The sequence below is a fragment of the Opisthocomus hoazin genome, chromosome 3 (assembly GCF_030867145.1).
Source record: "Opisthocomus hoazin isolate bOpiHoa1 chromosome 3, bOpiHoa1.hap1, whole genome shotgun sequence".
NCBI classification, from domain to species: domain Eukaryota; kingdom Metazoa; phylum Chordata; class Aves; order Opisthocomiformes; family Opisthocomidae; genus Opisthocomus; species Opisthocomus hoazin.
This window is the reverse complement of record NC_134416.1, coordinates 396,277-412,254: the sequence shown is the minus strand read 5'-3', so window position 1 is coordinate 412,254 and position 15,978 is coordinate 396,277. Positions and strand designations below refer to the sequence as shown.

Sequence of the window (15,978 nt, the reverse complement as noted above, 5' to 3'; positions counted from 1 at the left end):
GCGCGCGGGAGAAGAGGTGCCACATTCAAACAGTGAGGAATGAACAATTCATCTCTCGAAGTTTTACTGTGAGATAAAATGTCTACTCTAAGAACTGCTGGGGAGGTGGAGACCTGTGTGGGAGGCAAAAATAGCAGGGACAGAAGGGTTTAAGGAGCAGGTGACACAGCCGGGCTGGAGGTGAGAAATTAAGAGGTGATAAACTTAAATGAGGAGAAGTAACTGGGCAAGAAAGATAAAGAGTGATAAAGAGACCAGGAAACTGTGCAAATAATGCAGGACGATTACAGGGAGGACCGCATGGCCCTGTGGACAACTTAGGGATAACAACTTACTCTGGACTTCACGCTTTCGTTGCAAAACAACGACCTAGGCAGCGTGTCCCGAACCAAATGCTCATGTAGATTTTAAACCCACTCTGTCACGGCTGTGCCTTGCTGTGTGTGTGAGGTGGAGGTGGTAGCTGCTGCTCTCCATTTCTCCTTTCGCAGCCCTCGTTTTGCAGGCCTCTCGTGTCGGCCTTGACTCGCGTTCTTCTGCGTGTAGGCATTGTTCGAGCTCTCTTCGTAGAGAACTTACTTCATGCTTCTGATTGCCTTCGTGTATCACAGACTCACAGAATGTTAGGGGTTGGAAGGGACCTCTGTGGGTCATCTAGTCCAACCCCCTGATGAAGCAGGGTCACCTACAGCAGGCTGCACAGGACCCTGTCTACTTCTTGTCTACTTGATATACTATCTTTAACGTCTTTCGAGAGATGTCGATGCCTCACGGAACTTCACGCAGCAGCACAGGGTTTTTTCAAAGTATTTTTCTGTCTCACAGGAAGGATGGAGAGGGACTTTTCACAAGGGTGTGTAGTGATAGTACAAAGGGGAACGGCTCTAAACTAAAAAGGGGAGATTTAGATTAGATATTAGGAACAAATTCTTCACCATGAGGGTGGTGAAGCCCTGGCCCAGGCTGCCCAGAGAAGCTGTGGCTGCCCTCTCCCTGGCAGTGTTCAAGGCCAGGTTGGATGGGGCTCTGAGCAACCTGGGCTGGTGGAAGATGTCCCTGCTCATGGCAGGGGGGTTGGAACCAGATGATCTGTAAGGTCCCTTCCAACCCAAACCATTCTGTGATTATAAACTTGATACACAGCAGCTGCCCGGGAAGAGCATGTGCGCGCATACGTACCCTTCAGGAACCATCCCAGCTCTCACCGCACAAACAAAACTTGGGTTATTTTCCCTCTGGATGTCGCTTCACAGAATCACAGAATGGTGGGGGTTGGAAGGGTCCTCTGGGCATCCCCCAGCCCAACCCCCTGCCCAAGCAGGGTCACCCAGAGCAGGCTGCACAGCACCGCATCCAGCTGGGGTTGGAATATCTCCAGAGAAGGAGACTCCACAGCCCCTCTGGGCAGCCTGGGCCAGGGCTCCGTCACCCTCAGAGGGAAGAAGTTCTTCCTCGGGTTCAGCTGGAGCTTCCTCTGCTCCAGTTTGTGCCCGTTGCCCCTTGTCCTGTCGCTGGGCACCACTGCAGAGTCTGGCCCCGTCCTCCTGACCCCCACTCTGCAGATATTTAGAGGCAATTTCTGAGGTCCCCTCTCAGGAAAGAGGGTGAAGACGAAGAGCTTTCGGGGCAGAGCCGGACTGCACCGGCCCTCGGCAGGGAGCGCAGCACGGTGACCCCCCGACACGCTACCGGCTCTGCCAGGGCCGCCGCGGCCCCCGCTCCCCGCCCCGGCAGCTGCCGACCCTCCGCGGGCCGGGTGCGCCCGGGGCTGCCACGGCCTCCCGCCCCGCTCGGGCCTGGCCCGCCGGCCCCGCCCTGCCCTGCCGTGCTCTGCGGCCCGGAGCCTCCCGCCCCGCTCGGGCCTGGCCCGCCGGCCCCGCCCTGCCCTGCCGTGGTCTGCGGCCCGCGGCCTCCCGCCCCGCTCGGGCCTGGCCTGCCGGCCCCTGCCGTGCTCTGCGGCCCGCGGCCTCCCGCCCCACTCGGGCCTGGCCCGCAGGCCCTGCCCTGCCCTGCCGTGCTCTGCGGCCCGGGGCTGCCGCGGCCTCCGCCGGCCCCTGCTGTGCTCTGCGGCCCGGGGCCTCCCGCCGCGCTGGGGCCTGGCCTGCCGGCCCCTGCCGTGCTCTGCGGCCCAGCCGGGCGCGGGGCAGGGCGGGAGCGGACTCCGTTTCCCAGGGACGCCCGCGGGAGGCGGTGCGGCCCCAGGAGCCGAGCGGGCCCGGCCGGGAGCGGCAGCGGCCAGGCCCGAGGGGCGGCGCGGAGCCGGACGGCGGAACCGGGCCCGCGGCTCGGCCCTGCCCCGCCCCCGCCCCCCGCACATCCGGGCCCTCCCCCGGGCAGGCCCCTTCCCGGCGCGGCGGCCCCCGCCCCTGCGCGCCCGGAGCGGAGCGCGGCCGGGCCCCGGCGCGATGCTGCGGTGCATGCCGCCGCTCTGGCGCTGCAACCGGCACGTGGAGGCGCTGGACCGGCGGCACTGCTCGCTGCAGGCCGTGCCCGAGGAGATCTACCGCTACAGCCGCTCGCTGGAGGAGCTGCTGCTGGACGCCAACCAGCTGCGGGAGCTGCCCAAGGTGAGGCCGCGGCCCGGCCCCGAGTGCGCGGCCCCGCTCCGCGGCGGAGCGCGCCCGGCCCCGCGGTCCCGGCCCGGCGCAGCCTGGCGGAGGCCGCCGCTCCCCGCCGCCCTGTCGGGGCCGTGAGCGGGGCCGGCGGGCGCTGCCCCGGCCTAGCCCGGGAGCGGCCTCCGCCCGGCTGCGCCGCGTCCCTGCCCTGCCCTCCCCCCGCGCCCTCGGCGGGCAGCGCGGCTGCGGGCGCTGCCCGAGCCCCGGGAGGCTTCCCCGTGCTGCTCGCCGAGCCTGGGGACGGGCGGCGGGGGCCGGGGGCCGTGGGCGCTCGGCGGGCTCGGTGCGGCTGCCCGCGGGAAGGGGAGGGGAAGGGGAAGGAGCCCCTGGCCCCGGGAGCGCCCGGTGCTGGGCCCGGCAGAGGCCTCTCTCCTGCTGCCCAGGGGGACGCGCAGCCCCGAGAGCTGGGCTGGCTGCGGGGTGCAGCGCGGCGCGGAGTTAAACCCTCTGCGAACCTCTGAGAGTTCCAGTGTTGAGCCCTGGCCCAGGCTGCCCAGGGAGGCTGTGGAGTCTCCTTCTCTGGAGATATTCCAGACCCGCCTGGACGAGGTCGTCTGCAGCCTGCTCTGGGTGACCCTGCTTGGGCAGGGTCTGGGCTGGGTGACCCACAGAGGGCCCTGCCAACCCCCACCATTCTGTGATTCTGTGAGTAGGGTGATTGAAAGTGGGAGAGGTGCTTTGTGCTCGTTATCGGGGACTCCAGCCTGCGTGTGCGACTGCTTCCAGAGTCCTGCTTCACCGCGGAGCTCCCCGCGCGGGTGACGCGGGCGGTGGGTCCCTACCGCGGAGCTCCCCGCGCGGGTGACGCGGGCGGTGGGTCCCTACCGCGGAGCTCCCCGCGCGGGTGACGCGGGCGGTGGGTCCCTACCGCGGAGCTCCCCGCGCGGGTGACGCGGGCGGTGGGTCCCCACCGCGGAGCTCCCCGCACAGGTAACGCGGGCAGTGGGTCCCCACCACGCAGGTAACGCGGGCGGTGGGTCCCCACCACGCGGGTGACGCGGGCGGTGGGTCCCCACCGCGCACGGCACCGGCGGTGAGTCCGCACCGTGCTGCCGCGCACCGTGCCGGCGTGGATTCTCTGCAGAAGCAGAGGGCTGGAGGTCTGCCCCGCAGACAGCTGCGGCGTGACCCAGCCACCCTGGCTCCCGAAGGGTTTGCTTTCACGAGGCGGGAGTCCTGCGTGCGGGCCGAGCTCTCGCGTTTGGGCCCCGAGGAACCATCCAGGAGGAACCGAGGTGGTGATGGTCCCGTTCTGCTGGGCAGTCTGGAGCGCAGGGCGCTGCAAACAAGAACTGGAATTTGAACCTGCCCCTCGGGAAGGAGAAGGCCATAAGATATTACCGCGCTATGGTATGTTCTGGAGGAAGTTTTACCACATATCCCCCATGGAAATTTTTTAGAAAGTTAGTTAAGTATTACTTTTGCCAGAGGGAAAAATAAGAGAAGCCGTAAATACGGACTAACCTTTCTATTAAAATTACTTTTTATTGGAATTACTGACGTGTCATGAAATTTGCCATGAAATCTGGAAGAAAAACCCAACACAAACAAAAAACTTGTTTCTGATTCAGGCGGGAATAATTTGGTTGAGTTTTGTTAAACTGTACAGTTTATGCATTCCCACCTTAACAGATTCTCTTGTATAGACACAGCAGATTCTTCATCTGCTCAGGTCGCTCAGTGTCTTTGTGTTCTCTCCAGCTTTCCTGCTTTGAATCACCGTGAGCCCGGCGGCTGGTGGGCTTCAGTTGTGAGGGCGCGTTGTTCAGGCGTGGAGACGCTCCTATGAGACTTTGTCAGCTCTCTTCCACCATGTGTCTTGGGACCTTGTTATACTTTAGGTGGGAATATTTCTCACACAACTGGAAACTGTGTTACAGGCAGGTTAGGACTCATGAATGAGCGCCAGGTCTTTTCTGCAGAGGAGGCCAATTGCGACATCGCTGCCGTGAAGTTGCCGATCCTCGCGCTACTCAACTCCTTCGTATCCTGCTGAGTAGTCACAGTCCTACTTTGCATTTACATAGAACCCATTTGGACTGAGGCATTGCTGGGGTTTGGTTGGCTTCTGAAGAGCGTCTTTTGCATTAAATACAAATTTTGTACTGACGTTTTGTTTAGTCTGAGATCAGATAGATATAATCCTGCCCGTGAAAGCAGGTACTCCGTGTCTGTCCTAAGCACTGTCTGTCCTTCCTGTTGTCACCCAAAGAGCTCGTGTTTGTGAGCGCTGCCGTTTAACTCCAGGTGTTAAGTCTGTTCATCTTGGGAGCATCCGAGCTCTCGCTATGATCTATCCTGGGTTCCGTCTCTGGTGTATGGGTTCCCTCACATTTTTAAACTTTCCTGGCAAGGAACTATTAGAAAAACAGTAGGGAACAGACAGGTGAGATTCTGGTCCTCTAGTCTCGAAAGCAATGTAGTAAATTCAGAAGAGGTACAGAGAATGGGGAGCGGGAAACGGTGTGGTCAGACCCAATATGCAACAGCTTTTGCACAAGGAAAATTAATGTTTACAAGATCTCTTCAGTCTGTCTGAAAACGGTAGTGCCATTTCTCCATCAGATGACAGAAGTCTGGAGCATCACAGATGGCTGGGAGGGAATGAACAGGGAGCAACTGACCACTGTTTCTTCCTGCACGAGGACTGGCGGGCATCAAGTGAAACCAAAAAGGGCTGAGTTGGGAATAAAAGGAATAATTTTTCATGCAAGGTGTAGTTAAGCTGAAGTGTGGAACTACTTGCCATAGCACATAATGGATGCCCAAAGTTTACACGAGTTCAGGGAAGAAGTAGACCAGTTTGTGGAAGAGAAAATGACCAAAAATGAGTATGTACAAAGACACCATTTTGCTTCTGCTGCGTATCCCAGGAGAGACTTAGAGGAAGTACTGTTTTGGACTCGCTGTACTCGCACTCTTCCGTGTCGAGTACTATCTGCAGCTGCTCTGGGCTTTCCCCAGTCGTGGTGGGTCTCGGCCCAACCCTAGCAAAGTGTAGATCCCGCTCCCTCACAGGTAAGGTGAGTGTCAAATACGTGCAGCTGGGGAGCGGGAGGGGAAGCAGGCAGAGCACCCCTGAGTGCTAACTGCTCCTGGAAAAAGCCAAGGAGCTGGTGGACACTGCCAAGAGATGCTGAAGACGTGTTGGGAGGAGTGGGCAGAAATAGGCCCCGCCGCCTTTCCCCTTTCCAACCACCCTACCGAGTTTCCTCCAGCTGATGCCACAGGTGGTCGGGTGGTCCAGAGGCAGCTGGTAAGGAGATGTGCAGTTTGGTGGAACGAGGATGCGGCGTTAGACCCACCTGAGGCTTGACCCAATATGTGTCCTAATGTTTTGTGCTCATAGAACTTACTTGAGCCGTGAAGAGGTGCACTTTTCAGTCCCAGGCACACAAACCATGTGCTGCAAGGTCGTTACTGAGGGATATTGCTGTTAAGGGCCATGTGGGTAGGGACAGATACCTAACGTAGGAGTAAGAATCTGCATGTTACACAACGTGGATGTGGGATGAAAGCTGATAATAAATTGCCCTTTCACCAGGGAAAGAGACGGCAGCAGTACTCGATTTGGGCACGTTTTCCCTGGGAGAGGGCAAGGGGAGAGGTCTTTGGTTGGGGTAGGGAGGACGCTTTCCAGTTGGGAGCACTTCATGGAAACGTGGCTTTTGTCTATGAGAGAGCCTGGGAGGACGGTTTGTGCCTGCCGCGAAGGAAGATGGGGAAAAGGAAAGCGTGCTTGTTTCACAGGAGAGGGCTGCGTGTACCCGTTCCTTGGGAGAAGGGCTTAAAGGACTACCGAGATGTGCGTGCAGGGGCGGGAGAGGAGAGCAGCAGATGGAGACCAGTTAGAAGAACGTGAATGAGAGTATACGCAGTCTTTGGTAGCAAGCTTGACCAGAGCAGATTTGCTCTTAAGGGCTCTGGTAGGATTTCTGGGGAAGGCTTCTGTGTGGAGGTGATTTCTGAAGCAAAAGGATGGATGGGCAGCTGGCTTTTGGAGAGATCATCTTGTTTTACAGCTGTCAATCAAGTTCCTCTGAAAATATTCAAATTTATGACTCCTCTTCTGTGGGTTTTCTTACCTAGCACCCACTACCAGGCCACACCTCTGCCTGACCTAAGTTTATTTGTCTCTGTTCCACTTGTTCCAGAAACACTGACGATCTCTTGTGCTTTCTGTGGCACCATTTTCTTCTGTACCACAGCTTCCCATGGCCCTTTCCTGCTGCTGGTTTGCTCCTGATCTGATTAGATGGTCTGCCTGCCTCCTGGCACTTCCGAATGACAGCTCCACGCTCTCCTCAGCTCTCCCTTCCGAGCTGTAGAAGTGAATGCTTGTTTCTCTCCGCCCTGCAGTGCCGAATACTCTTCTGTCTGCTCTTGCTGCTTTTTCATTTGCCCCATGTGGAATCTTGCCTGTTTTGAGTCTAGGTTTTTCATCGTGGTGGCTATACTCTGGTTGTTTGAAGTGATAGATTAAGTCTGCGTTAGGAGCATCTGCTGCCTCGTTGCAGGGATTTGCTGCCAGGGTGATACAGCATGATTTAATGGAAAATGATAAATTCCATTTGATAAGTTCCCTGTGCTCTTCATGAGGGTGTCTGAATTCCAGAGGAGGAAATGTCTTGCTCGATGCTGACTTCTGCTCTACCTGGCTCGCATGAAGTGATTTCTGCAGGACTGCTGCGTGCGTGGCACACTACAGCAGCAGGATAGACAGCAGGTCCTTCAGCTAGGGGTATAGGTTTCAAGGATACAGCCTGCTAAATCATTACATGAGAGCTCCAAAAACCACCTGACTCGTTCAGTCCACTCGCCGTGACCACTTCAGAGGTGCAGGTCTCACCAGAAAGGAATGAACACGGTCTGGAATTTGGAGGAGGAATTTGGAGGTGGCAGACAGAGGCGATCACAGCCCGGCAGCGGAGCGTGATCAGCAGGGATCCAGAGGCGCTTGCTGGGTTTGCGGAGGAGCGCTGGGGCTTGGAGTATGGGAAGGCAAAAGGGAGAGGTCAGAAAAAAGAAACCTGGGTGGAACAGAGCTCGTAGGGCCTGGTGTAGGAGGAAGAGAGGGTGGAGCTGAGCAGGGACTGAAAATTATGAGCAAGTCAATGCGGAGGAGGGAGGAGACCTCTCCTCTGTGTCAGCAGGAACATGCCGAGGGACAGGCTGCTGGAGGCCTTCTGCTGGAGGGATACCTGGGTGGGAAGTGTCGGGAGGCTGGGGCACAGGCTGAGGGATCACACGGGGGGTGGAAAAAGGAGGAAATTCAAGAGCTGGCTTTGCTGCTTGGTGTTTGCGTAGTGGTGGTGCTGAAGAGGCAAGCCCTGGAGATGTCTAATCGAGGGGCTGCAGTTTCTACATTTTGCTTTTTTCTTGCTAAAGCTGCCATGATAAATTTGGCCCAGTGCAGCCAACGTGTTTTTCCTGCTGCCCGGTGGGCTGCTGTTTGCACTGAAAATAATGCGAGATGGACACTTGGCTGGAGCACCGCGGAGAGGAGGCCTTCTGGGCCGACGCGGATGTCTTCCTGCTCTGGCTTGTCGCTGTTTGCATCCTGGGCTGGCAGGAGCAGTCCGGGTTTCAGCCATTCCTCCCGTTTGGCTGCCGCTGGCCTGGGGCGAGAGCATCGGTGTCCTTCGTCCGGAGCCTGGGATCCTGCCGCACCGAGCAGAGTGAAACCTGAGCGTGGTGTTTGTCACTTTCCCAAGGCAAGGTGGGGCCTTGCAAAGCTAATTAAGAGCAGCTTTTAATTTCCTGGCATATGGGGCCTGCAAGGAGGATCCTGGGTTTTATTCCGTGGAGGAGTAAAGCTGCTCCTTTTAATCTCTCCACGCTAATAGCCCTTCCCTGAGAAAGTCTGGGCACCAGGATCATCAGTGGCTGGACTCCTCCGTGTTCACCGTGCTGTGAGGAGACTGAGCGAGCTTTGATGCCCGTTAAGGCTTGGGTGTGCGGTGGTCACCACCTCTTGTTCTGTATCTCAGTTCTTTGCATCACAGGCTTTGTCGAAGCTGCATTTGTTTAACAAAACCAGCCAAGAAACTGGTTTCACTTGATTGTTAGGAGATCTGTGCACACAGCTGGCATGCCTCTCTGTTCCTTCCAGGGGTTCAGGAGCCGTAGGGGTTAATGTGCACCAATGGATGTGGTTTTGTTCTCCAGAAGCCAGGTATTCTGGATGTGCTGCTGCCTAGAAGTTGAAATAAATGCAGGCCATTTCACCCTCATGTTTTTCTCTCTGTGCAGAACTTTGTCTTAGAAATAGAAATCCTGAGTGGTGACTGGGGGTTTAGGGGTTTAGGATTTCTGCTGGAGTGGTGATAGCTGAGTATAGGCTTAGCTGTGGAATAAAGAGCTAATAAAACTCTTGGACGTACAAGCAAGAGAACAGGAAAGAGGAGCACTGAAGTTATTTTATGCTTTAAGATCTACAAATAAGAATTGACTGTTAATATTCAGTTCTCTGGGAGCTGCAAGGTGTGTAGTCAGCTTTGTTGTTGGGCAGCATGTGGACGCCCTGCCCTGCATGGATCTCAAAAGGAGCTCAGGTCTTGGAGAAAGTTCAAATGAGTGTAAAAGTGAGGTAAAAAAAGTGTACTGGGCAGCAAAGAGGTTCAGTGAAGCAAAGGGTTAATGAAGATTTAGATAACTGTGGCCTAAATGGTGCTGCCTCTTGCCAAATCTTCCTTTACGCTGGTTTTGTACAATGTAGGGAGGTCATCAGTGAAAGCACCTACTCAGTCTTTCCCCTGGATTCCGCTGACCCCGTTACTGTAAACCTCTAGATACGTCTCTGTCACGGTTAACAACATCTTCCACGTCTTTGGGTGCATCGGCTGCTACGCTGCCTGCTTGGAACGAGTCTGCACCTTTGGTGTCCCTCCTCTTCCTTGGTGGCAATTACTGGCATAGGTTCACCTTGCCTTGCTGGTGTTCCAGGACGCTGACTCTCGGGCGTAAATGTGATAGTGCAGTGGCTCTACAGAGCATTTGCTCGTGACCTGGTCTGCTTGCACCTTGAAGATTTCTCCTTATTCCCTTTGGCTATTGTCTGAGCATCTGCGAGGAATGGTTTCAGTGGTGTTTCATTGGTGGTTAGAGGTAAAGGCAGAACTAGGTTAACCTCTTTAGGTCTCCTCTGACCAGTAACTTAAGTTCCCCTGAATATTCCTGGATTTCATAACCTTGTTGCGCTGTCTCCCTAATAGAAACTTGGATGAGGCAGGGCACAGTGGTGGAAGAGTGTGGTGGATGGTGAGACACACCGCATGCTGAGGCAGAGCGATGTGACGGCCCGCAGAGCTCTTGCGTTGCAAGGTTCTTTGTGGTTTCTGACTCCTCCTTTTTCCATTTCTAGTTCGGGGTATTTAATGGTGTATGTCTGAGCTGTTCCCCTGGGAGCTGCTTTGGCACCTTCCTATTCTTTGTACTCTTCCTGTTCAGAGGAGTTGTTTATGTTTTTTTGTGTCTGAGAATCTCCTGCTGTCCCCTTCCACACAGGGACGCTTAACTCTTCTTTAAGACTTTTCCAGTCCCCCACAAGTGTGCCTCCATGAACCCCAAGTGTACAGTCTGCTGTAGTCTGAGTACCTCGCTGTGTACCAGTTCGTAGACTTGATCTCGTCTGCCTTGTCTTGGTTTCCCAGTTTCAGGGTTAGAGCTTATTTGTTGGGGTTTTTTTTGTTTGTTTTATGGTGCCTCTCAGTGCTGGAGATGCATCTGTGGTATAATCTTATAGGGTGATAGGATTTCTGCCTCAAGAAAATACAATCCTATTTGAAATGATTGGAGCAGGTTATTGTATAACTGTTGGCATTTTTCCCTGTTGTTAATATTTGTGGCATTCCAGATAAGTAAATTACTTTTTTGTAATTGCTCGTTGACCCTTCTTTGGTCAGAAGATAGTTTAGACAAGAGGCCTGGGTTGGTGGATCAGGTCCCTTTGTTATACTGGAGAAGGCCGTTCCTGAGGTGCTGGTATGCCAGGGAGGGGGCTGGGTGGGAGGTGGTAAATGGTAGAATAGATAAGAGAGGGAGAGGTCTTTGGATAGTACTTGGGGTATATTAGGTTTTGCTTCTTCACCCGTGGCTGTCCCATGAAATGATCTTAATAGGTCTCTGCAGATGAAGGCTTCTGCAGTATTTCGGTGGAAGATGCCTCTGGGCGCTCCGTGTCTGCTGCAGGGAGTGTGCTGTGTCGGTGGCACTCTGGCCGTGCAGGACGCTGGTGCTCTGGTTTCAGAGCAGTTGTACGGTGCCGCTTTCGGTCTCGGGATGCAGTCTGCGACCGCGAGTTGCTGCAGTCGGTAAAACCCCCCACAGCTCTCTGCAGGAGCGAGGTGTTAACTGTGGTGTCGTGATCTAATTCTGGCTTGGGGATTTCCTCTCTGTGGCCCTGGCTTGGCGTGTCATCTCGTTTGGGCGCGAGACTCTCATGCACCAGTACAGGCTTGGGGTGGACCTGCTGGAGAGCAGCTCTGCGGAGAGGGACCTGGGTGTCCTGGTGGATGACAGGTTAACCATGAGCCAGCAGCGTGCCCTGGCTGCCAAGAAAGCCAATGGGATCCTGGGGTGCATCAAGAAGAGTGTGGCCAGCAGGACGAGGGAGGTTCTCCTTCCCCTCTACACTGCCCTGGGGAGGCCCCATCTGGAGTACTGTGTCCAGTTCTGGGCTCCCCAGTTCAAGAAAGATGACTAACTACAGGAGAGAGTCCAGCGGAGGGTTACGAGGATGATGAGGGGACTGGAGCATCTCTCCTACGAGGAGAGGCTGAGGGAGCTGGGCTTGTTTAGCCTGAAGAAGAGAAGGCTGAGAGGGGACCTTATAAATATCTTAAGGGTAGGTGTCAAGGGGATGGGGCCAGCATCTTTTCAGTGGTGCCCAGTGACAGGACAAGGGGCAACGGGCACAAACTGAGGCACAGGAAGCTCCAGCTGAACCCGAGGAAGAACTTCTTCCCTCTGAGGGTGACGGAGCCCTGGCCCAGGCTGCCCAGGGAGGTTGTGGAGTCTCCTTCTCTGGAGATATTCCAGCCCCGCCTGGACAAGGTCCTGTGCAGCCTGCTGTAGGTGACCCTGCTTCAGCAGGAGGGTTGGACTAGATGACCCACAGAGGTCCCTTCCAACCCCTACCATTCTGTGATTCTGTGAGACCCTGCTCCGCTCCTGCGTGCCGGCCTCGGGCAGCGTGCTGTCTGCAGGGAGCAGTTGCTGTGCCCAGCCCCAGAGGGGACCGCATTCCTCCGTCCCGCTCGGATGCCTGGGAAGCGGCAGCTGGTGAAGCCTTTGGCTTGGTTTGTCTTAGCTGGAATGTGTTCTTGATGCTTAACTACTTTTATATATTTGAAATGCATTCCTCGGGGCCTGATATGTGGGGTTAAATAGTGGGAAATCCGGCCAGTCTGCGCTGGGGAGGGCTGTCGCAGCAGCCGGGAGCAGTTTGCGTGTCTGTCGCGTTGGTCTCCTCCCTGGCTCGGAGCTCTGCTGTGCGTGGGGCCTCGGGTTCGGCGTGCTCAGCGCTCCGGCCCTGCCAGGTCCGGCCACGCATCCCCTCCTTGTCTCGGGTCTGCTGGGGGTGGGCAGGCGGGCGGCGTGCCCTCCTCCCGCGCTGCAGAGGGGCTGGTAGGAGGGAGGACCCCCTTTGCGTCCCTGCCGAAGGACGGGGAACGCGGTCTGGCTGCGAATCCGACCTTGGCCGGAGGCTGCCGTGCCTGGTGTTTGGCTGTTGCAGAGCTGTTTCTCTGTGGGACTCTGCTGAGTTGCTGCCTTTCAGGTGCTTGTCATTACATGCTGGTGGCCAGAAGAGGCTAAAGCCGGAGCAGTATCTGTGGCAGATGCTGCCAGGAGTGGAGAATGCAACGCTGCCGTAGCTGGAGCCAGGTCCTTGGGAAGATCTCTGGTTTGGGCTGGTGACTGGGCCTGTGTCCACTGCCTGTGGTCTTGTCCTGTGCCTGCTCAGGGGAGTCATGTCAGACTGAGTCTCCGGGTAGCTGGCACGAAGATCTCTGGTGAGCACCCAGGTACGTGGGTCTGCCTGGCTCGTGGTGCTGGTGCCGTCCCCGTGACCGCAGCGCTGCTCCGCGGGGCCGAGGTGTGGCCTTGCTGCTGGAGCACCAAACCGCTGTCCTCGGCTCGTGGCAGTGGTGGTCGCTTTTTTGACCTCTGCTGCTGCTAACTCCGTTATCCCCGTTAGATGTCAGGTGGAGTGATTCTTCCTGAGTCTAGCTAATCTGGGAATACGTGTTGCTTGGGTCGTTTCCCTCGGTGTAAGGGAAGGTGTGTCCTGAGCTGGCTGCTCTGGTGATGCAGCCGGGTGCTGGCTGGAGGTTCCTGTTTCTGCTGGGAGCGGGCTGGCTGCTGCTCTGCTGCGGGAGCCTCTGGGGCTGGCATCCTGCCTGGGCTGCCCAGCTGGGGAATAGAAGTCTTTCTGGTTCTGTGGCCTCACCTGTAAGGTGTTGGCTTTGAGCACAGTGGCTGGGAAGGACTGAGTTTAACCTTAGAGCTGATCAACTGCCAAGTGCTTTGCGTTTGTTTCTTGCTTCCAGCTCTGCTTGAATCCCTCTCATACAGCTGGCTTTCCCCAAAGGCAATCCCGCTGTGGTAGTCATCAAAGATCAGCTCCCTCTTTCATCAGAGATGTAAAAGGAGGGATCCCAGTTCTGTTCATGCTTCTCCTACGTGTACGTCTCCAGGACTGGGCAGGCAGACACGCGTGCTCCCGTGGAGCACGCAGCAGTCTACTCCCTCTGTGGGGGATGCTTCAGAAACGCCCACATCTCACCAGGAAAACGTGAATGAAACACAAGGCTCAAATATGTGATCTGGTTTTTCTGTGAGCGTTTCAAGGAGCTGCCCGAGCTGCTGCGTTCCACCGCTGCCGGACCCCTCCTGCCCGTGGTGGCAGAGGGCTGTGTGTTTGTTCTGGCTGGGGACAAACACGGGGCTCTGCTGCGTGCTGCTGTGAGCTCAGCCCATGGTGGCATGGGAAACCAGGCCCTCTTCTTGCTCGTGAATCACCGCGAGGATTGTAATTATTTTTCTGCAACACAGTCTGATCCTGCCTTTAATTAAACATGTGCTGTCCCGCTGAAGGCGGTGGGACTGCACCGGCAGAGTTTGACAGTTGGACTTGAAATTTTCTTAAGAGTAATGAGATGTAAGGAGGACGTGTCCTTATCACTGACACTTCCAGGATCGGAAAGGTTGGCAAAAGCTCTGCCTCGAATCCCCTCAGCCTGTGTTGGAGGAGAAGTAACGCAGCAGGCACTGCTGATGTGCTCAGTCCCAGCAGCAAGATCACCTGGTCCAAGCACAGAATCACAGAATAGTAGGGGTTGGAAGGGACCTCTGTGGGTCATCTACTCCAACCCCCCTGCCGAAGCAGGGTCACCTACAGCAGGCTGCACAGGATCTTGTCCAGGCGGGTCTTGAATATCTCCAGAGAAGGAGACTCCACAACCTCCCTGGGCAGCCTGTTCCAGCACCTCTGGCTCTGGGCCTTTGTCTGCGGGGCAGGCGGGGTTGTCACCGGCTGCTCTGGGGGAAAAGCTGGTGTCTGAGACCGCTGTTTGACAGCAGAGCTAGGGAGCCCCTGGATAGTTCTGGCTGCAGAAGCAAGAAGGTTTTGTGCAGCTCCAATGTTCACGTTGTCGACCGCGTTCCTGGTCTCCAGATGTATGCGTTGTCACCGCCCCGTTTCAAAGATGTTGCCCTGTGTGTAAGATCGTTGTGGCTCTGTGGCTGTGTCAGTTGGGTGTCTGACTCCTCCTGCTCTGGCACACGTCCTGCTCCCCGTCACCGGTGCTGCAGCCGTCTCACAGAATCACACAGAATCACAGAATAGTAGGGGTTGGAAGGGACCTCTGTGGGTCACCCAGTCCAACCCCCCTGCCGAAGCAGGGTCACCTACAGCAGGCTGCACAGGACCTTGTCCAGGCGGGTCTTGAATATCTCCAGAGAGGGAGACTCCACAACCTCCCTGGGCAGCCTGTTCCAGTGCTCCGTCACCCTCAGAGAGAAGAAGTTCTTCCTCATGTTCAGACGGAACTTCCTGTGCCTCAGTTTGTGCCCATTGCCCCTTGTCCTGTCACTGGGCACCACTGAAAAGAGCTTGGCCCCATCCTCCTGACACCCACCCTGCAGATATTTGTAGGCATTTATAAGGTCCCCTCGCAGCCTTCTCTTCTTCAGGCTGAACAAGCTCACCTTGAGAAATGCCCTGTCTTTATGGGGCGTTTCACTGAAGCCCGCTTAAAGCGTGCCTGGTTAGGGGAGGAAATGTCCCTACAGCCTGATGGCACTCGACAGCCGCCCCGCTCCTGTCTGCTGCTTGCGGCAGGGGCCCTGGCACCAGGGCAGCCCCTGCGAGCGGTCTGTGCTGCAGGGCAGCACGGCTCCTTCTCCGGAGAAACCGGCCGAGAAGCCCAGGAGCCCATGTGCCCTCCTCCCTCCCTCTCGGCCACCGTGGAGATGGCTCTCCTCCAGGGGCAGGAGGGAGCGTGGGGGCTGGCTGGTGGAGGAGAGCGGCGAGGTGGTGCTGGGGAGCAGAGCTCTCCGTGTCCTAGTCCCCTTTCCCCGGGATTAGGCACAGTGCCTTTGCTAGGACTGGTGTCTGGGGTGTGAAACGGGACAAATGCCTCTGCCTGGCCAGGTGGGGCTGCGTCACGCGTGTCTCCGTGTTGTGCCTTGGTGTGCGGAGGGGATCTCCTTGCCAAAGCAGTGGCAGGTGAGGGGAGAGCTGGAGTTCAGCCTCGGGTAGGTGAGAAGCCCTTTTCCTGTAGCCTCCAGAAAACAGATTCAGAAGAGTCGTGAAACTCACCTGGGCCTGGGGCACCTGAAAGGGGGAGCGGTCAGCACGCAGCAGCAGTGCTTTCCAAGCCCCAGGCTGCAGCACCCGAACGGCTTTCTCTGCTTGCTTGGCTGTGAAGATGCCTCTTTCTGCAGGTGGGATGGGAGCTGGAGGCCGTATGGGCTTGCCTTGCCGTTGGGTGAAGTGTGGACGGGCACAGGGCTCTGGCCTTGTTGCAGGGACGCCGTGGCTGCGATTGCCGCAGGCTCCAGCATCGTGGGCACTGGCCGTCTGCATGGAAGCTTGGTGGGCCTGGCAGATCTGTGTCCCTGACCCTGCCATGCGTCGTCAGACTGCTTGGGTCATTCCAGGACTGAAGCCCTTTGCCTCCCTCCTGCCAGAGCAGCAGGGCCAGCTCCCCATGCCTCTTCTGAACAGCAGCAGCGGTGGTGCAGGGGTGGCTGGGGCTGCCTGGCACTTCTGCCCTGCTGAGCCGGGCTGGCTCGTTGGCCGTTAATCCCATCTGGGGCATGGTTGGCTTTCCAGGCTTGCCCTCTGGATTTTGTTGTC

General features: G+C 56.8%; 1 protein-coding gene and 1 long non-coding RNA gene across 35 annotated transcripts in view; both read left to right on the top strand.

Annotated features, from left to right (window-relative positions):
* The first annotated feature begins 2,377 nt into the window (after positions 1–2,377).
* Positions 2,378–15,978, top strand: part of SCRIB (scribble planar cell polarity protein) — a 115,686-nt gene continuing 102,085 nt past the window's right edge. For all 34 annotated transcript variants that reach the window (XM_075415358.1, XM_075415368.1, XM_075415359.1 and 31 more), the window contains exon 1: positions 2,378–2,567. In XM_075415358.1, coding sequence (XP_075271473.1) covers positions 2,406–2,567 — 162 coding nt within the window. In that variant the 5' untranslated portion in view covers positions 2,378–2,405. The remainder of the gene's footprint in view (positions 2,568–15,978) is intronic.
* LOC142360715 (uncharacterized) lies at positions 3,435–4,724 on the top strand. The gene is made up of 2 exons (XR_012763309.1): positions 3,435–4,018; positions 4,317–4,724. It is a non-coding gene; the product is annotated as an uncharacterized LOC142360715 (long non-coding RNA).